This window comes from Protopterus annectens, chromosome 14.part0, assembly GCF_019279795.1.
Source record: "Protopterus annectens isolate FY-2018-M chromosome 14.part0, PAN1.0, whole genome shotgun sequence".
Classification (NCBI taxonomy): Eukaryota; Metazoa; Chordata; order Ceratodontiformes; family Protopteridae; genus Protopterus; species Protopterus annectens.
In genome coordinates this window covers 27,179,017-27,201,421 of record NC_056748.1, presented here as the reverse complement: position 1 = coordinate 27,201,421, position 22,405 = coordinate 27,179,017, and the positions used below count along the sequence as shown (strand labels likewise).

General features: G+C 41.3%; 1 protein-coding gene across 1 annotated transcript in view; it reads left to right on the top strand.

The window, feature by feature from the left end:
- FRYL (FRY like transcription coactivator) overlaps window positions 1-22,405 on the top strand; it is a 3,917,685-nt gene that overhangs the window by 1,774,871 nt on the left and 2,120,409 nt on the right. The window contains exons 24-25 of the mRNA XM_044055727.1: window positions 8,814-8,871; window positions 11,043-11,134. Of these exons, the coding sequence (XP_043911662.1) occupies window positions 8,814-8,871; window positions 11,043-11,134 (150 nt within the window). The remainder of the gene's footprint in view (window positions 1-8,813; window positions 8,872-11,042; window positions 11,135-22,405) is intronic.

Here is a 22,405-nt window from a genome sequence, read left to right as displayed (position 1 = left end):
TTATAGCAGTGCTAAGATGCCTAGGGTATTCTGTGAACGAAATAAAGTCCAGTCTAGTACCCTCTCAAGACATGTGCTTTCTGGGTGTGAGACTGAATACAGCAGCCCAGATGGCCTTTTAACCCTGGACAAACAAAAGAGTCTATCACTTTACTTCCATCAACTATCTCATCAGTCCGTGCTGACTGCAAGGACAGTCCTTCAAGCATTAGGGTTCATGGCATCTTGTATTCTGGTGCTTCCCAATGCCAAACTGCATATGAGGAAGCTACAATGGTATCTCAAAAATGTATGGACACAGCACTGCCAGGATTTGGACACTGTCATTCAAATAATACCTTGCCTTCAAAAGAATTTTTGTGGTGGGCTCAGGAATGTCACCTAAACAAGGGACTCTCTGTGACCCGCCAGAGGCGAGTCAGATTTTAACGACAGATGCCTCGGACATTGCTTGGGGAGCTCATCTGAATGGAAAGTGGATACAAGACAAGTGGCCTGCCAGACTACAGCATCTACATATCAACATGAAGGAGATGTTAGCAGTCCAGTTTGCATTAATGGCTTTCAAGGAGTTACTTCTTCCAGGGCAGGTGTTGATTCTAACAGACAACACAACTGTCATGTGGTACATCAACAAGCAAGGGGAACACATTCTTATCCTCTATGCAGGCAAGCAATGATTTTATGGGAGACTGCGCTAAGCTTGCAACTAACTCTTCAGGCAAGGTTTCTGCCGAGCACAGAACTCCTTAGCAGATGTGTTAAGCAGACAAATCATGGATCCCCACGAGTGGAAACTGGATCTTCATGTATTTCAGAAATTGACAGTGTCATGGGGAACTCCAGACATAGATCTGTTCGCTTCTCCACTAAACCACCAGCTGCCAAAGTTTTGCACAAAGGGGTTTCATCACACAGCTTGGAAAGTGGATGCTCTGTCTTTCAGTTGGAAAAACCTTCATGTGTATGCCTTTCCACCTCTGCCTCTTCTTCCAAAGGTGCTATTAAAAGTCAGACAAGACAAGCCAAGGATGATTTTGATAGCTCCAGATTGGCCTCGCAACACTGGTACCCACTACTAAGGAGTCTGGTAAGGAAGCCTCCATGGCCTTTACCTTTGATTCCTCATCTGTTATCTCAGAAGGACGGTCATCTGCTCAATGTCAAGCTTCACTCTCTTCATCTAACAGCCTGGCATATTCTGTGTTGAAACACAGCAGGTCTCAACTTCCTCAACAAGTTTTAAATGTGATTATGGAAGCTAGAAGACCTAGTCCAAGGAAAGTGTACGCAGACGAATGGAAGAGGTTTTTTATTTTGGAATACAGCAAAGAATTTGGAGATTTCTGAGCCTAATTTGAGTGTGGCTCTTCAATATCTTACTGAGTTATTGGACAAAGGTTTGTCCTTCTCTTCCATTAAGATTCATGCTGCAGCAATTTCAGCTCACTATGATTGTGACCCACCATTGTTTTCGCATCCTTTGTTCAAGCAGTTTCTTAGAGGGGCAAAGAATATAAGACCCCAATGAGCTCCTACTCCTGCTTGGGATCTCAATTTTGTGTTGGAAAAACTTACTCTACAACCTTTTGAGCCTGCGGCTACTGCTGAATTGAAATACTTGTCATGGAAGACTGCTTTTCTGTTGGCTATTACTTCTGCAAGAAGGGTGTCTGAGTTGCAGGCCCTTATGGCAGTAGAGCCCTTTTTGATTTTCCATAAGGATAGGGTATCATTACGTACTAATCCTTCCTTTATGCCTAAGGTGGTTTCTAGTGTGGCTTTAAACCAAACTATTCATTTGCCTACTTTTATGCAGACCCCCAAAATAAAGGGGAAAAGATTTTGCACACTTTAGATGTACACAGGCAATTGCGTTATTATTTAAGCAGGACTAAGGATTCTAGGCAGTCTCAGCAGTTGTTTGTTTCTTTTGCTTTGAGTTCGCAGGGCAAGCCTGTGTCAAAACAAACTATTTCTAGGTGGATTGGGTTTTGCATTGCATTTTGTTATTCCCATCATGGCAAGGAGATTCCAGCTGGGATTAGGCCTCATTCCACTAGGGCTACTGCCACTTCAACAGCATTTCTAAGGGGGGTGGCAACTAAGGATATTTTGGAGGCAGCTACTTGGAGTTCAGTGCATACTTTCTCCAAGCATTATCACCTTCCTGTCTACTCTAAGTCTAGGGCTGGTTTTGCCACTGCTGTTTTGCAAGGCATGTTGTCAGCTCCTACTTCTTTATGATTTGCCAGCCTCCCTTACCTCTGCTTTGGGATTCTACCCAATAGTAAGGACTGCAGCAATGTGGAACGAAGAACATAGTACAGTTTTGTACCTACCATAAATGTAGATGTTCGAGGACCCACATTGCTGCAGTCCAATTTACCTCCCTCCTTCCCTCTCTGTTTAGGGGTGGTTGTGTAGGTGAGGTTATATGCTGATATTTTTGTATATATTTTGTATATATTGTACATATTTTTGGTGCAGGTATTTTGGGCCTTGTCTTTTTAGGGTCTTCTGACATCTGGGGCAAGAAAAGACTGAGGATATGACGTCGGTCATGCGCATTAGTACCCTGACGTACTGACGTCAGTCTAATGCGCCCTGACCGACGTCAGCCATATACTCTGGTATTCGGGCTGACTGGACAGCGGACTACCCAATAGTAAGGACTGCAGCAATGTGGATCCTCGAACATCTACATTTATGGTAGGTACAAAACTGTACTTTCTATTTATTGTTGTGGCAAGGTTTAGCTCACTAGAGCACGTGGCTTGCAGTGACTTGGATTTCTTTAGGTGGAGCATGTCCATAAATTCTGAGTTGGACATGGCTTTATAAGTCAGAGAGAGCACCTCTGAGTAAGCGATATGCCGCTGAGTACAGCCGGAGTATTTTGAGTCGGGCTGCATAAGACTTATGTTTGAGGCCAGTAATCCTCTTGTTGAGGTACTTTTGTGGTCTTTCCAGCTGTTGGAAGTGTCTTGTGAGGTACATCCCAAGTGGGGCATTGTACTCTGAGTGACGAGTAGAGGGGCACTATAACCTCTTTATTTCTAGATGTGAACCCTTTAGTAATTAGATGAGCCATATCGAAAGATTGCCTAACTACATTGGCAATATGATTGTCAAAGGAGAGATTACTATCTACCTGGGTCCCCAGATCTCTTATTACACCTTTTGTATTAAGGGGCTGCCACCTATGTGGTAATTCGTAGGTGTTTTGTTTTTCCCAAACAGGATGACTATGCATTTTTTGGCATTTAGCTTGAGGCCATGACTTTGACACCAGGTGTCCGTCTCAGTAAGGCCTTTTTGGAGGATGTCCGTGTCAGCCTGAGAGTCAGTTATGGCTCCCAGTTTGCAGTCATCAGCGGACTTGGTTAGCCATAGTCCTCCTGTGTTTGCCTTTACTTCTGAGAAGTATATACCGAACAGTAGGGGTCTCAGGACCGAGCCTTGTGGGACACCACTTGACTGGTTTAGAGTCTGACCTGGAGCCTGCTATTCTTACCGTGTGAATTCTGTCTGTAAGCCAGTTGGCAACCCATCTCATGACGTAGGGATTTTATGTTCAGGCTGGTGAGTTTTTCTGTAATACCCGAGTGGGGAATGGTGTAGAAACCTTGGCAAGGTCAAGGTAGGCTGTGTGAACCACCTTTCCCTCGTCTAATGGCCTTGGTGACCATCTCAAAGAAGTCAACCAGGTTTAGTAGGCATGATCTGCCCTTAATAAAGTCAAACTGGGTTGGGTCAAGTGTTTGAAGGTTCCCAATGTTAATGAGTTCCATGATGATGCGCTCCATAGCCTTGCAGACCAGGCTAGTCAGGCTTATGGGGCAATAGTTACCAGGGTCAGTTTTGGCCCCTCCTTTGTGGAGTTGAATAACCGTTGCTGTGCGCCATTCTATGGGCACGTAGGCTGTGGAGAGGCTGAGGTTGAACAGCATGTTTAGGTGAGAGGTTAGTTTGTTCTGTAGTTCGTGCAAGACGCAGCCTGGGACACCATCTGGCCCCAGTGATGCTGTGTTTTTGGCTTTTGAAAGGGTTGTTTTCACCTGTGCGTCTGTGATTTCCAGGACACTACACTTTAATAGTATTGTTGTAAGCCCTTTTGGGGGTGAGAGGGGGGTGAAGTTTGCATTGAATCTATCTGCCAGGATGTTGGCAATATCAGTAGGTTCAGTATATTTTATGCTATTTTGCACTAGTTCAGTGCATATCTGCGAGTTGCCACTTAGATTCTTAACATAGCTAAAGAAGGCTTTGTGATTTTCTTTCGAATCCTTGGCTATTTTTCTTTCGAAGTTAGCCTTGGATGATTTTATGAGGGACCTTAGTTTCTTACTGATACTGATCAGGGATGTCTTTCCTTCTTGGGATTTGCCTTTTTTCTGAACTAGTTTCCTCCTCCTATTGTATAGCCTGTTTATGGCAGGGGTCCACCAGACTGGTTTCCTTCTCTTAGAGGAGTGAGTCTTGGTTTTGCTAGGGATGGGCACGATGCATGCATCCTTGTAGGTGCTCATAGAATGTATTTGTAAAGGTTTCTGCATCTTGGGCAGCGTTATCCTTTAGCGTGGGGGCTGTGAAACTTACCGCCTCTGTCTTAAGTAAGGTAAAGTTTGCTTTAGAAAAGTTTTTCACTGTGGTTTCCTTAGTTGGGGGTGGTGGTAGGGTGTGGATACCCAGAGTGATTAGTTTATGGTCTGGTTTAACCAGTGACGGGTTGACCTCTGGTGTGGAGCACCTGTCGCCCATGTTGGTGATGATCAGGTCCAATATGTTTTCACCTGTGGTAGGGGAGTTTACTAGTTGATCCAAGGCATTTGAGTTGATGAATTCCAGGAAGCACTGAGACTGGGAGTTTGTACTAGAGTAGCTTTCCCAGTTAATGGTAGGGTAATTGAAATCGCCCAATATCAGGGTGTTTGGTAGGACCTTCATGTTTTCCAGTGTCTCCAGAAAGGTGGAGTGGTGGTCCTGGGTCATGGAGGGTGATCTGTAGCAGGCCACAATTTGCATTGCAGATTTGCCCAATGTTAGTTGCACATGGATGATCTCAGAGGTATCATGCTGCGCCACTAACCTGGAGGTGTAGGTATCCTTGATTTATATGATACACCCCCTCCTTTTGTGTTTCGGTCCGTGTTCTGTGGCCGAAATGTGTGGTATGAGTTGTAGCCCGGTAGTGCTGGGGTGCAATCTGGAGCCTTGAACAAGGTTTCAGTTACTGCACAGATGACAACGTTCGCCATACTGAGTAGTGCTTTGAGTGCGTGCATTTTGAGATTTAAACTCATGGCATTGAGTAGCATAACCCTCAGTTTTTTGTTAATTGTGCTATTTACGGAGGTGGGTTTGACTTTTGAGCCTTACCTAAAAAAGGCACACTATGGGGGGCAGCAAGAGCCTTGGTCAGTATTCGAAAGCCTGGGGGTGACAGGTGCAAGCCGTTTCTTGCGAAGCAATACGGCTTGCCGAGCATGTCGTCCCAGGCTGACAGACACTGGATCTCCTTTGTGACACCAGAAGCTTAGCCAGTTTTTGAAGTTGATCATTTTTTCTTTATACTGAGGTATCATTCTTGGTGAGGGCAGGATGCTCCTTAAGGTCAGGGTCATACCAGCCTGGGCTACATGATCAGAGAGCTCTTCCATGTCTCTCTTCATGTAGTCCAGGGAGGTATGTCTCCGGTCATTCACACCAACATGAACAATGACAGAGTCATATTTGTACTTGTTCTGGACTGACCTGAGTACTTGTGTTATGTGGCAGATTCTGGCTCCTGACAGGCAGCTAACAGGACCCTTCTGCTTGTCCAGCCTAGTGAGTGGGGCGTCAGTGTGCCTGACTATAGTCACTTATTGCTAGTGTGTTAGATATGTTATTTCGCCTTAAGGGCTGTGATTGTGCGGCACACTGATTGCATTTTGTGTGTTGTCTGGTTTGTGACGGGAGGTGCAGGTTGTTTGGGTGTCTGCTTTGGAGGTCTCTGATGCTTTTGCAGGTTTTTATTTAGAGCCTCCGAGTGTGATTTTGTGTATTTGTGTATTTCTTGCCAGTGCTGGGTTAGTAGGTCTGTGTGTGGCTGGTAGTGTGGTGCAAGTGTTAACCTTCTACTCTTGACTGTCTGCTCCAGTCTTGGGTGGAGAGAGCTTATGCACTCTCCACCCAAGACTGGAGCAGACAGTCAAGAGTAGAAGGTTAACACTTGCACCACACCTGCTCCAGTCTGCTCCAGTCTTGGGTGGGGAGAGCTTATGCAACTGTCTTGCTCCAGTCTTGGCTGGAGAGAGCTTATGCACCAGTCACTTGATTTAGCCTCGTCTAATGGGAGATGGCTACTCACTGTTTAGACTAACTGTCCAAGCCACCTTTCATTGAAATGCTAAACCCAGTTTCAAAATGTGAGGGCAACTGTTAAGGTGTAAACACCTTATTCATGTACACTATGAGGAAATATGCCTAAATACAAATCTGCTTAAGGTAAAAAAAAGCACAGACAAGCCAAATAACCTGACATTTTTAAAACATTAATCAGAAACTTGCATATGTGCATTGTGTAGGTGAGCGAGTCCTGCATCCCCGATTAAGCAATCTGTTTGTATAAATTTAAAATAATACAACATAGTTTGTTAGATTTTTCTATGTGAATGATTTTAATAGGAAGTGTATTCTAATGTTGCTTCTAGTCCTTATCTAGATATTTTTATTTCCACCAGTCTAATACTAGTTATCCTTTCCAGAAACATGTTGACCATCTTGGCCCAAGTTTTTCATTAATGTGTTGTCCTCCTGTACTTAACCGGTAGGCTTGTCATAAATTTATTAGCACTGTTATTTGAATTGATTTTTATACATTTTTCTTCCACAGTTAGAGCCATGGTATTATTTTGGAGCTCCCACAATGTTATGGTTTACTGTTACAATAATCTTCCCAGAAGAAGGTTATTTTGTAAGGTACAGCTCAGAGTCCATTATCTGAACGTCTATTATCTGAAACTTCCATTATCCGAACGCAGCCTTCCAAAATTTTGGGGTAGGAAAAATCATATCATCATAATCTGAATATGTAAAAGTTATACATATTGGCTTGTGCATGTTTTTGAGTTTTTTTTTTTATTTTATTTTATTTTTTATTTATTTAATATTTGTTAACTGGGAAAGTCTGACTTGGAATGAAGCCAGTTTTCAGCGGAGGCCCGGAGAGAAATGCTCCAGACACATGTCTTTAATGTGGGAGGAAATCGGAGCACCCGGAGGAAACCCACACGAACACAGGGAGGACATGCAGACTCCACACAGAAGGCACCCCAGCCGAGAATTGAACTGGAGAACCTCTTGCTGTGAGGCGACAGTGCTACCGCTGCACCACTGCTCCATCCGACAATACAAGCTTGTACTACAATAATACACTATACCAGTTTGTACTTGCAATAAATTTATCTTTCTTGATTAATGTTCATCAAAAAATTTTTAGAAGTTTTTATCTGGTTAATGTATATGTTTGATTATTCGAACAGTTTGAGTATCTGAACTACCCTAGGTCCCAATTACTTTGGATAATCGACTCTACTGTGCTTAAAATATCAGTATAGTTTTTAATGAGAGCATAAAGTCTATGCTGACTTCATCCCCTGTTGGGATATCTCAATATTTTTGTTAGGACTGGTTAGTTTCTCAAGAATATTGCATGGAATTGTCATTACCGACTGACTTGGAAATAATAGCACAAGAGCACCTTTTTGGAACTCTGCCTCATACTGTGCCGTTTTAATGGATAGGAAGATAAAGATGCAAAAAAAAAATATATAGGATGTTCTTGCCATATTTGTCTATCATTTGTAATGTTTTCATCAGGGCTTCATTTCACATTTCCAGATTGGGGATGACACAAATTAACTTATTTCTAAAGTTATTTACATTCTTTAGACATGTTATAACTTTAGGCCAGATTATACACAGAGAAATTTATATGCATTGTACAGTTTACATTACTGGATACCGCTCTTCAGAAATTTGTGGCTGAAGAATACTTTCTTTGATTTGTATATTTTTACTGATTCATTTTTATGTTGTCTTGTATTTTGTAATTCCAGATCAGATATTTAGGAAAATTTAAATGTCCTGCATAATTTTTTTCTTCTTCTGGGAGTTTATTGCAGTAACGTCTTTTGGTATTCTTACTTTCAAAAGCTTAAATACCAGAACTCTTTCTCTTCTCCTTCCTGCTGAAGCCAGGATGTCATTCTGCCATTTACCGTTTTCTGATTCCAGAGCAGCTATTTCAGGAAATGTAGTTACCTAAACAGGTTTTTTTTTGTTTATTATGTAATCAATGTCTTCTCTTATTGTTTTCATATTACCAAGTTATGTGCAAGCTATTCATTATCTTCTATATTAATTCATGTGTACAGTAATTTACATAAATGCAGCTATCTATGTATCATAAGCATCCATCACTGAGACAAATACAGGCATGATGGAACAGGTACAACAGTGCATTGGGGGCCACCAACAGTACCTAAACAGGGTGCAAGACCTGTCCTGATTCCTCACAGAGAATGTGCTACTATTGGAAAAAAGTTATATCCAATGAAATTATTTAGCAGAGGAATTAAACCCCAGATATTATGTTTTTGTATTACAATGATTTCTCTCCAAGACATGTATTCTGATAATTGCAATACAAACAACAGTATTGTTTAGAATATGGTAATATCTTTTTTTGTCGTTGTTTAGCAAACATGGAGTGCTTACGTCAGTGTTACTTTTTCTATTTTATTCTTTCTTTATATTGACTACAGAGAGCTAATAGAAGAATTGCATCCTATAATTAAAGAAGCACTTGAAAGAAGACCTGAGGTAACAATTCATTTTGTGTGTTTGTTGTGGCCAGTTTTTATGATTAAAATGATTTAAAATGTGATTTTTTAACACATTGGAAAGGTACAGAAGGCAGCCTCCCAAGAACAGTTTTTTTCATAAGGTTGTGATTATCTGGTTTCCCTTTGTTATGAAAACAAGCTTTTATGTTTTTATCATTTCATATTAATGAAAATAATACTATTAACACTTGATGTTTTTCCACCTGCTAACCGTCATGTTCTCTGCTAACAATTAGTCCATTCTACTGAGATTAGTGGCTAGTGACAGCTTTCCTTTCTTTGGGCAGGAGGATGGTGGTGCTTTTTAACCACTTGCCACACCAAACAAGCAAGGGGATGACAGCCAGTCAAAGGAATTATCATTCAAGCGGTTGCTGGAGGTTTTATTTCCTTTAACCCGTCAGTCTCCTGCACATCCCTATAGTGTCCAAGAGGTGGCATGCTGTGGTCCTTGCAGTTGACATTCATACTGGTTCATGCAACATAGTCATGGCCCTGCTACCTTTTACACAGCACTTTTTGTGATCTACAGTCTGTGTGTGGGATTGCTGCATGCAGCATGTGAGCTTAAGCCTAATCATTCCTGTCCTTCAGTGTGCCATCTCCAGCAGACACCTGAACTGCTAGTTGAACTTGGATGGTCTGAGTCACAGCTTATATTAGCCTGTGATTCTGGTGCTGATTATCTAGGCATTCGCATTCTGTATATCCCAGACATGAGCAACTTTGCTTCTGCGTTTTGTTTTTCTCAGGAAATATTGTAAATATAGGTGTGTGTGTGTGTGTGTATATATATATATATATATATATATATATCTATATCTATATCTATATATGTATGTATGTGTGTGTGTGTGTGTATATATATATATATATATGTATGTATATATATATATATATATATATATATATATATATATAGTAAATCATAACATTTGCGTTTCACCTTGTGACTGATTTCCATGGTAGACACTTTGTCCCTATGAAGACCAGCACTGCTCTCATGCCTGCATTCTCTATTACCTCAAGGCATGCATATATTATCTGCATTATAGGAGCTGCCTTATGATTTTTTTTGCCACTCTTAATATGCATTATCAGAAGTGGGCTATTTTTGTGTATGTGTAGTGGCTTGTGCTCATTCAACTTTAGAAGAGAATTAAAACAATTTCAAAGGACCTGACTCTGTAGAGTAGGATGAAGCCTTTACTGTGACATAAATAACCCAGGTATCCATAGTGGCTTAGTTACTTTTGAGAGCTTGGGGGGAGGTACATTGGTTGCTAGTGATAACTTTCCTTTCTTTGTTGGAGGGAGTGGTGGGTGCTCTTTGACCAGTTGCCACCAAACAAACTAAGGTTTGCAAGGCACGAAAATGGCCAGGAAGGTAGGCTTTGGCTCTGCCATGCCAGTGATGATGGGTCTTCTTTTATGTGTTGTGGTGATGGCATGCACTCATTTGGGGTGTGGTGTAAGAGGTCCTGTAATGTTATGGAAGTTCATGTCAGCCACTAGAGGTGTGTTTAGAGCCTAATTGGAAATAAACAGGATATTGGCAAGTATCCAGACATCCTGTGTGGCTGCTTAGTCATATGGTCTTTCTAGATGGCACTCATTCAGGAGACTCGCTTGTAGTGAGGAAACGAATGTGCTGAAGCCCAATACAGTGAGGTTTGTTGGTTGGCAGGCATGGAGAGAAAAATCATATTTAAAAATACAGTGGTTGTTTAATTGCTGTTTTACCCACTCAATTACAATTAATATTTTTTCTATGTTTGGTGTTTTTTTCATTTTTTTTTTTTTTTTTTTTATTTAAGATTGATGTCATGAAGTCTGCTAAGAAGGGCAAAATATAAGATGGTGAAGATTAGCGAAGGTTAACCTTCAATTGCACCATCAAAAGATTCTTGAAAGAAATGAAAATCCATCTAGTCTAACTCTAATTTTGAGGAAGGGCCTAATATTTAAATCACTCCGAAATATAGGCCTGTAAAATTGTTTTTCAAAAAGTACCAGCATTCTTTTTGCCAGCCTGTGCCCTTAAATAGTACCTGTTGCTTGTATATGTATTTTATTCATAGTAGAAGAATTAGTATTATACGTAAGCTATATGTATCATAACTCTGTTTTTATGTTTTTGTCAAACAGAATATGAAACGGCGCAGGCGCCGAGATGTTTTGCGAGTTCAACTAGTGAGAATATTTGAGCTTCTTGCAGATGCTGGTGTCGTTAGTCACAGGTAGGTCCTTAATGGTTTAATGGACATATGTTGCAAAATTTTTATTGTTTTTTTCACTTTTCTTTCCATTTTTTCTGTTGTGTATGCTAATTTCTTCATTTTACCCTGCAGAATAAATCTGTGCTTGATATTGTTTCTCTGCTCACCTGGGTTAGTGCTTTGGTTTCTTTCAGGTTGGCAGTTCAGTAAATGAATTATAGGGTGTAAAAGCAACAGCTTTAGCATTACAGCGAAAATGAAAACAGCTGAGCTTGATGACTGAAATTAGCACCAGTAACCCAAAATAAGGGCATGAATTGTTCAAAACATATCTGTTTAAATTCATTAAGAGAAAAAGTATTGCTTACAAGATGAATAAGTTGAATGTTGCAAAATAAAGATCACATTCAGGAATGTGAGCAGTGCTGCATGTTTTGAAATAAAGAATACTTCCGAAAGAGTGGGCTGCATCCATCTGTTCTCATTATTCCTTCCATTTCTAGTGAAAATTGCTTGGAAATGTTTTCCAGAGAGGTAGGTATTGTAGAAGTGTTGCATATTTACTGACAGTGTCTTAAAATGACTGTTAAATGGATGCATTAAAAATAGTCTGTAGAAAAGATGTTTGAGGGACCATACTCTGTTTTCTGACAGTATCCATTGTACAGGTTATTGAAACAGAACACTGAGCCCATATGGTTACTTAAGGCCCTTTGTTTACAAGAAGGTTTGCTCCTGAATTTTGAAAAAGCTCATAGTGCTGTCAGGAACAATTTGTTTTAAACCTAATCCCCCTCCCAGATCAGCAAGTTAGATTCATCCCATTTTTAAATAAAAAACTTGTGCTAAGAACTGTATGGAGCAATCCTCTTATCGAAGTATGAAATAATCCAGTAGGACTGGTCAGTGACTAAGTAGGTAATAATACAATAGGAAAGATCAGTGACTATTCAGGATTTGGACAGCAAGGTCACACTCTGTTTTCCCAGAAGCTACAGCACTGACCCCAGTTGACCAAAAAGCAGAGTCTGCCAGCATTGAACAAAAAATTAACTGAAAGCCCAGCTGTGTAGGCAGTGTAAGTGGCCCCTTGTATGAGGCTGAGTTAACACTGACAATGTTGTCTGAATACTCACCAAAGCAAAGGTCAAAGGACCCTCGGAGGTAGTAGTTTGGACAAAACGTCACTGATGAATAGGATAGTGAAGGGAATGAGGAGTCTTGCAGTCTTTTAATACATATGCTTTCCTGACATACAGCTTGCGTAGATAAGAGGACACAGTGGAAAGCAGGCTGCTGCACCAACTGGAAAACAAACAGCGCAGCACTGTGTGAGTGGATGCATAAACTACAGGAGACATGGATTGGAACAGTCAAGCCCTGGCACAGCAGACCCCAGCAACAAAACTATAGAATGCTTATGTGGACAGGTTGGCAGGAAGTGCAGTGACAGCCCTCCAGTAAGAGAAGGAATGTAATAATGGCTGAGTACTTGTTCTGCAAAGTGGTCCACCAAAACCCATAAGTATTGGCTTGCATTTATAAAAGGAAGATGGCTTGTAGGGCCAGAGCTATTATGTACAGCCACAGTCACAGAGAAAAGCTAATCAAGATGACCCTCATCAAGCAGCACCGGTTACGACACTGGGTTGGGAGGGTGGCTTAATGGTTAAGGTGTTTGCCTTACAAACACAAGGTGCCGCATTTGAGTCTCATGAAGGGACAATTGGCTAGGCTTAAAATGGCTCGCAAGGGAAGTTGGCTTAGTACTAATCTATGAACCTATGAACTAAAGGATGAAGTAAAGGAGCATACAGTTAACACCACTGATATGCCCAGTCATGTAATGCATCTCATTTAGAGAAGATGGACATTGATATTTAGGGTATTTCCTGCTGCTTACTCCATCCTGAAAGGATCCATAACCTGAGTGCAGTAGAGGGCAAGGAAGTATGTACTGTTACTTCCAGGCATGTCATCCTGAAATGTGAATAGAACACTACGGTGTATGCTCGTTGGATATTTCATGTTGTAAAGAATGACAAACTTGGACAAAAGCAATACCGTTTTGGGGCTTACAGTGGGACCAGATATGCAAGACCTGTGTAAGCTTAACTGATCGTTGCTGTTGGAATGTTTCCTAGGAGGCTTCGTGTATGCAGATCACTGTGTATCCTGTATGCTTCCATAATCACACCATCTGCCAGTAGAGTGGTGGCTCTTGTTTTAATTTCTTCAAGTCTTCTGGGTATACAATACCATGGCAGGAATAAACCCCCATTCCTAAGGAAAAGTATGATTAAAGTTCACAAAATTAGTGTTGTTTCAGTCTTTAATGTTGGCCAGAAGTGCTCTTTGCAACACCTGCAATGTGCCCAGTAGTGACTACTCCTGCTGTTCATACAGAGTTGCACGTATTGGTAACATATCCAAGTATGATTGTGAATTCTTTATCTTTTTTTTTTCTTTTCTTTTTTTGGATGTAAAATAATGCACTAGCCAAACAACTTTCTCTTCATAAAAGACACACAGGTTTTAAGTTCCAGATCCTAGATCGCATAGACATGGGTGATCTTGAAGGAGACATCCCGAATATTCTGGAGAAACATGAACTTGTGGCAATTAAAGCTGAACTCTTTTAGGAAGCCTGGACTAAACTACTACTTTTCAATTAGAAGTGCACTGAAACTTAGAAAATTGCCACATTGTTTACGTGGCTAATTGTATTTTATTTTATTTTATTCTACCAGTTGGCTTTAAATACCATTTTAAATCAGTTGTAATTTAAGTGTATATTTTGTTTCCATCATCATGCATACATTTTTTCTGGTTCTTTTTTCCACTTTATTCAGAAAGATGTGTAATAACAATGCTAACTAATTATACATTTATATATATTTTTATAGATAGTTTTTAGGGCACTTGTACACAGACCTGAAGAAGTGATCTTTGTTAACAATAGGTTACGAAAATAGAAATTGATTTTTTACATGCAAAATGTATATGTATATATATTTATATATTTTTTTTGATTGCCAAATGAACCAAGATTGATATATTTCCAGCCATGTAGTATATTGTCTTGGGTAAAATCACAGACTTAATCTACTTAAATAAGCGGTACTACATCATTATAAATTTTATTTAAAGTACATAAGGGTTATATTATTATGACAGCTACTAAGTAGGGCAGGATCAGCTCGAATGTCACACTGATGGGGGAAGTGATGTGAATTTAACGTGTACTAATAACACACTGTTTTAAAGCACAATAAACCACTCCCATGCCTGATAAAAAGTGTATATATATATATATATATATATATATATATATATATATATATATATATTTAGAAAGCTTGTGAGGAAGTTATTACTCTGTTTTTGTTTTACTTGGATCGCTTGTCTGTGTACTTAATAAAGGATTTTCGACTGGAAACTGCCTGCCTTACTTGGATTACTTTCAAATACTTAGTAATGCTGTACAATTATATATTTTCTATTATTTTTTGTTTTGCTTTGACTTGATGAGTTTAAGTTCACTACTTCTACTATTATTGTCTGATCTGATTAATATACAGTGATTAACTAGAGATATATGGACTGAAAATCTTCCACACAGAGAAGTTTCTTACACTGTTTTGTTTAAATTCTTTTTTATTAGACCCATTGCTCCTTCTACTATTGAAACTGTCTTTGTATTCTTCCACATTGGCCTTGTTTCTGCCTGGAAATCCAGGTATTTTATGACTTTGTGTCTCTCTGTATATGCAAGACACTAGTCACTGGGTGTAGCAATTTCAGTGATCAATGCTACTTTTTCCTTCTTTTCATGGACTGCTACGTCTTGTTTTCTCACATCTATTTTTTGAACTGTTGGTAATGGGTGATCCCATGTGATATAAACTTAATCATTTTCTATAATGCTCTGTGGCATATGTTTGCAGTGTTTTCCAGCTACTTCAGTATTAGTGTTTGCACAATCCCGAGCGCAACAGTCTTGCCATGTTATGTATTTCAGTATACATTCCTTCTGCCATTAGTGTATCACAACCAGCAACAAGATGTGCAACCGTTTCCAATTCTCTTTTACAAAGCCTACATTTGTCTGTTTCTCTCACATGTACAGTGGACTTTGTAAACTAACGTGTAACATATTCCACTGTCTTGGGTTGCCAGTATTAACTTTTGGTTTAAATTGACCTCTGCTTAACCTTTCCTGCGTTCGATCCTTATCAGCTTGAGATTGTTCAGAGTTTTTCTGTACATGCAACTATATTTATGCATTTTACACATTTCTTGCCTTCTCATGTAATCCTTCGCCTTGTATTCTTTCTTTTGCTTTATGGCACATTCAGTTGCTGCCTGATTTTTATCTACTTCTGGTTTGATTTTCATCCCTGCTTGACACAGATATGCTTCTGCGAAATAAAGCAGGGACATCATCTTAAACTTATTCTCTTCATATTTTAAAACTTTCACTATGTTTGTGTCTTGTGAGGTCAGCAAATATGTATTCACTCGTACGACTGGAGATCTATACATGTAATCAGTTTCGAGGAGGGGGCCCATACCTCCTTCAGAATGGGGAAATATATAATCTTGGTATACAGTGATTTTTATAAATCATTTGATAAGCATGAAGCATCTTTCTTGTTTTCATGTCCAGCTGATCCAATCCCTTTTGAAGCCAGTTGTTCCTGTCCTAACTTTCAGTTTTGGCGTGAAGAGCAAATTGGTTTATAGCTTGGACTTTGTTCCTAGATATCAGCATTTTTTTCAGTATTCATTTTAGTCTTCCAAAGTATTCCTTACTAGGTGTTATTGGCATTTCTTCATGTTTTACTGATCCTTCATCAGTTCCCAAATATTTATACGTTACCTCTTGCTCAAGATCTTTTATATCACATGCCTGTCCCAGGCTGATGTTTTCTTGGTGCTGCAGCTTTCCTGCTTTAATGGTTGCTTTTGCACATTTATCATGACCAAATGGCATTCTTCTATCATCTGAAAATAATTTGACCATTTGCAGTAGTGCTTTCAGTTCCTAATCTGATGAACTGTATAGTTTTAAATCATCCACAAAAAGATAAGTCACTCTGTTGATATTCATCGTGCATACAGCTGCAGTAATCACAGATGGGGTTCTCTGCCGTTAGGCGGTCCCTCGGTCGGCCGAATTCCAAAGTCTTGGTCCGGCGTCGGTTGTCGTCGCTTTCTCTTCTGACGTCAGTGAGGCCAGAGTATATAAGACACAGCCGACGCCATGCTGTCCAGTCTTTTTTGCCGCGCGGTGCCCGAAGCAGAAGCAGTTTGCAAGTGCCGGTCGGCCAGCTCCTGAATTACGAATATTTTGGAATCCGAAATCTTCATTAAAGCTAAGTACCCCGTTGGGGAAACTTTTCTTGCCTCAGACCGATGTCAGAAAAAGTTAATTGTATTTCTTGCGGGAAGCAAAATACCGCATAAGGATTTCCATTCCCGCTGCATACCTTGTTTGGGCTCAGACCACGACGTCTCGGGCTGCCGCTTTTGCGCTACCTTCAATAAATGCACTATTAAGCGTCGGGCGGAGTTCGCCCAGCACTACTTTGGTAAAGCTTTTGATTATAAAATGTCGTCGGACACTCCGACTACCGTTTTGACCAAAAAACGCAAGGAAAAGGACCGACACACGAGGCCCGCGGTCCCCGCCGACACCATGCCAAAACAGGCTACACGTGGTCCGGTTCTCAGCGAGACGCCTTTGCAGTCCCTGACTACCGACGACACTTCTTTGGCGGTGTCCTCTGTACCCGAGACCGCTGGGTCCTCGGCCCTTTCCCAGACTACAACCGAAGCCTCTGCTAATGTTGAGCCTACTAATGTGGACAGGTCCACCTCCAACCATGGTGTATTTAGGCCCTCATCTTCTTTTTCAATTAAGGCCTTTACTAAATCCAAAGCAGCCAGGCAGCCCATGAGGCCTGTTGTACAGGGCCCATCTCCAGGTCCCATGCCTAAAAAACAGATGCTTAGAATGGCTGAGGATTTAATTACTCTTATCAGAGGTTCTCAACCCCCTCCAGACAAGAGACCCAGAGTGGAGGAAGATTCTCCCTCTTCTGATCAGGGATCCATTTTATCAGAACATTCTGATGCAGAGGAACACTCTTACTCTCCTTTTGAGGATTTGGATGCAGAACAGTCCATTCCCTCTGTATCCCCTCCTGAGGATTTTTCCTTTGGGGAAACCTTACACACCTTGAGGGAACACTTCCATTGGGAAGGCCAAGACTTTTCAGATTCCAAGAAAAGACTTAGGGAATTTCTTTTGTTACCTCAACACAGACCTCTGGCTATACCCCCTGTTTTGGACATACTGGATGATGTCTATTCGGGGGCTTGTCTTAACCCGGCTTCTCTGCCTCCTGCACCAGTCAAACCTGATAGGTATTACAGAGTACCCAGCTCTCACCAATTTCTCTTCAAAAGCCATAATGCTGACCCTGAAACCATTTCACAAGGCCCCAAGGGATTGAAGGCCTCCACTGCCAAAAATCCACTTCCTGCAGAAAGGGAATCAAGATCTTTTGAAAGGTGGGGGAAAAAGGTATATACCTCGGCCACCCTAGCCATGAGGGCTTTAAATTGTCAGTTTCATATGCTTAAATGTCAACAGTTCCTGTTATCACAATTGAGGAACAAAATGTCTCAACCTGAACAACAAGATTTAAAGGAGTTACAGGATATGATGCATAGTGCAGAACAAGTGGGTAAACACACCTTACAATGTGGTTATGATGCCCTAGAGGCCTCAAGTAGAGCGGCAGCTACAGGATCAGTCATTCGCAGACATGCCTGGCTTAGGGAACAAAATTTACCTGATCATGTGAAAGCTAAACTTCTAGATGCTCCTTTACAAAAGGATGTGCTGTTTGGTACTAATGCTGAGGAGATACTATGGAAAATGGAAGAAAAAGTCAAATCTATGCAAACTGTCAAAGCTTTCTTACAGGTCCAACCACCACGTTTTAGCAGAAATTGGCCTTCAAAAAACTGGTCCTTTCCAGCCACTGACAAGCCCCAAAGAGGTAGATACAGACGCACAAGGGGCAGAGGGCAATCACAAGGATCATATAGAGGCCTACAATGGCAAACTCCAGCACCAAGAGGTGGCGAAGACAGTGCACAACAATACAGGAAGCAAACCCAATGACTCCCTCATTTCCATGCCAAGCATGTCTCAGCTGGCAGCACCTTTGGGAGGAAAACTAGCACTATTTTGCAAGCAATTGGCATATTGTCACAACAGACAAATGGATCCTGGACATTATAAACAGAGGCTACAAATTTCAATTTCACACTCTTCCAAAAATGAGAGGCATGCCAAACCTGCCACAAAATCAAAGGACAGAGGCACAACTGCAAATTTCAAAGCTCATAAGCATGCGAGCTAGTCAAGAGGTACCTACTCACCAACAAGGTCAAGGTTTTTATTCAAGACTTTTCCTGGTACCAAGGAAAGGAACCGACTGGAGACCCATTTTGGACTTATCCACCCTAAACACATTTCTAATCGTACCAAAATTCAAGATGCTCACATTACAGCAGCTTCTTCCCATGCTGGGCAAGGAGTTCTGGCTGGTAACATTGGACCTCAAGGAGGCATACCTGCATGTCCCAATCAGACAAAGCTGCAGAAGATACCTCAGATTTCTTGCAGGTTCAATCCACTATCAATTCTCTGCATTGCCCTTTGGCTTATCTACTGCACCCAGAGTATTCACAAAGTGCCTGGCATCAGTGATTGCCTACTGCAGACTTCAAGGGATACAAATTTACCCTTATCTGGACGACTGCCTGATCCAAGCCGACAGCAAGAACATACTTCTGGAACATCTGGCATATGTGACACGGTTACTGCTTTCTCTGGGATATACAATCAACAAAGAGAAATCAAGGCTAACACCATCCCAGAAAATAACTTTCCTGGGTGCCAACTTGGACACAAACACCCAGATGGCCTACCTTACACCAGAAAAACAAGGGCAACTATCTCAGTACTTCAAAATACTAGCAAAAAGTACCAGGCTTACTGCAAGGAAAATCCTGCAGGCTCTGGGATTCATGGCATCTTGCATTCTATTAACCCCATATGCAAAGCTGCATATGAGGAAGCTTCAATGGTACCTAAAAAACCTATGGTCTCAACACAGTCACAGTTTGGAAACAATAATACCAATAATTCCATGTTTGCAAAAGGAATTTCTATGGTGGGCCCAAGCATGTCAAGCAAACAAAGGCCTCCCATTCTGCAAGCCTCAAGTCATAACCACAGACGCCTCAGACTACGCCTGGGGGGCGCACATGACGAACAGGTGTATTCAGGGCAAATGGTCCCAAAAAGAAAAGCACCTTCACATCAATCAAAAAGAAATGCTAGCAGTAATAAATGCAATTACAGCTTTCAAGGACTTCCTGCATCCAGGACAATTACTGATAAGAACAGACAACACCACGGTAATGTGGTACATAAACCAACAAGGAGGAACACATTCATACCCCTTGTGCAGACTAGCCATGACTCTTTGGAACTTGGCTCTGGAAAGACAAATCGAACTTCAAGCACAGTACTTGCCAGGATTGGAAAACACACTGGCAGACAATCTAAGCAGAAAAATGACAGATCCACACGAATGGAAGTTACATCCTCAGGTGTTTGCAGAAATAATCCAAGCATGGGGGAGGCCAGACATAGATCTTTTTGCCTCCCACAGGAATCATCAATTGGAAAAGTTTTGTTCAAAGACCTTTCACCCAAAGGCTGGAGAGTGGACGCCCTTTCATTCAGTTGGACAGCATGGACAGTTTACGCATTCCCACCTCTGCCTCTTCTGCCCAAGGTGCTTTTGAAAGCAAGAACAGACAAACCGAAGATGATACTGATTGCTCCAGATTGGCCAAGGCAACACTGGTACCCACTCCTGAGGAGCCTAACACATACTCTTCCCTGGTCCCTGCCTCTAATGCCTCTTCTGCTGACTCAGCACAGCTACAAAACACTTCACAGTCAGCTGAAAACACTCAATCTCGCTGCATGGAAAATTCCTTAACACCACAACAGAACCTACTCTCCAAGGAGGTAGAGGATGTCATTTTGGAGGCCAGAAGGCCAGCTACTAGAAAAGCTTACTCTGCAAAATGGAAGCAGTTTTGCTCTTGGAATGAGAAAAAAGGCCAGGACCATAGAAAACTGAACTTGCCTCAGGTATTACAGTACCTAGCGGAGCTATTGAACAGTGGACTTTCTTTTTCTTCCATAAAAATCCAGGCCTCAGCCATCTCTGCAGAATTCAACACGGATCCTCCTTTATTTTCTCACCCACTCTTACGACAGTTCCTCAGAGGGGCTAAGAATATAAGACCACCAAGGAAACAACCAATACCAGCCTGGGATCTTAATTACATACTAGAAAAATTAACATTGCCTCCTTTTGAACCAGCTGCCTCAACAGATTTGCAATATTTGTCCTGGAAGACAGCCTTCCTTCTGGCCATCACTTCAGCTCGTAGGGTTTCTGAACTTCAGGCCCTCATGGCGGTGCAGCCCTTTCTCATTTTCCATCAGGACAGGGGTTTCCCGCGTACCAACCCATCATTTATGCCTAAAGTGGTATCCAGGGTAGCTTTAAATCAAGCCATACACCTACCCACCTTTTACCCCAATCCTCAAAACAAAGGGGAAAGGCTGCTACACTCCTTAGACATCCATAGGCAGCTTCGTTATTATTTGGACAGAACAAAGTCCTTCAGGAAATCAGAACAACTCTTTGTGTCCTATGCTGTAGGGGCTCAAGGGAAGCCAGTTACAAAACAGACTATTTCAAAGTGGATAGGCCACTGCATACGGTTTTGTTACTCCTATCATGGGAAATCTGTTCCTGCAGGTATCAGATCACACTCCACCAGGGCCACAGCTACCTCTACAGCCTTCCTCAGAGGAGTTCCTACCAAAGATATTTTGGAGGCAGCCACTTGGAGTTCTGTACATACCTTCACAAAACACTACCATCTGCCTTTATATTCCAGAACAAGAGCAGGCTTTGCCACTGCTGTTTTGCAGGGCATTTTGGCTCAACCCAGTTCCTCCTAGTACCTACCACCCAGTGCATAGCTTTGGGATTCTACCCATCTGTGATTACTGCAGCTGTATGCACGATGAACATAGTACAGTTTTGTACCTACCATAAATGTAGATGTTCGAGTGCTAATACAGCTGCAGTACAGGTTTCCCTCCCTCCTTCCCCACTTGGTAAAGGCATGAGGCCTAGCAACCCCTTCATACTACCTGACTGGGTTATCCGGCTATGTTTTATTTGCTGATTTTGGATTATATTGCATTGCTTGTATATGTATATAAGCACTATTTAGGTATTGCCTTCCTTCTGGGGGCACCTGACATCTGGGGCAAGAAAGACTTAAGAACATGGCGTCGGCTGTGTCTTATATACTCTGGCCTCACTGACGTCAGAAGAGAAAGCGACGACAACCGACGCCGGACCAAAACTTTGGAATTCGGCCGACCGAGGGACCGCCTGACGGCAGAGAACCCATCTGTGATTACTGCAGCTGTATTAGCACTCGAACATCTACATTTATGGTAGGTACAAAACTGTACTTTTTCTGGGACACAAATTGTAGCCATGACCTAATCTGTTAAGTAGACAGCTTAATGGGTTAAGGGCAAGACAAAAAATCAACCGTGACAATGTGTCACCGTGGTATATCCCCCTTTGAATCTTTATCCCTAGAATAATAATTTGTCCTTTATCATGGCTTAACTGCAGAGTGGTTTGCCACTGTTTCATGATCGCTGTAATGTAATTGATCATTGTAGGACTTATCTTATACATTTTTAAGTACTCTTTTATCCATGAACATGGGATACTGTCAGTGGTTTTTTGTAGTCTGTCTGTGCCATACTTACATTTTTTCCCCTTTTTACAGTTCTCCATTATGACTTTGACTTTAACAATAAATGATCCTTTGTTCCATATGACTTTCTTTTGTTGCCCTTTTGTTCTGTTGCTATGATTGAGTTTTCTTCTAAATGACTGTATCTATTCCAGTGTATAGTTTATATGTCATCAGTAGGAAAGTTATTGGTCTATAGTTTGGCTAGCTTGCAGGTTCACTCTTAAGTAGGAGTCTAGTTTTTCCTGTTAACTAAGTTGGCGTCCATTTGGGGTGCGCATACAAATAATTCTTACTCATGGTTAAATCATCATGTAAAGATGTTAATACTTTTAG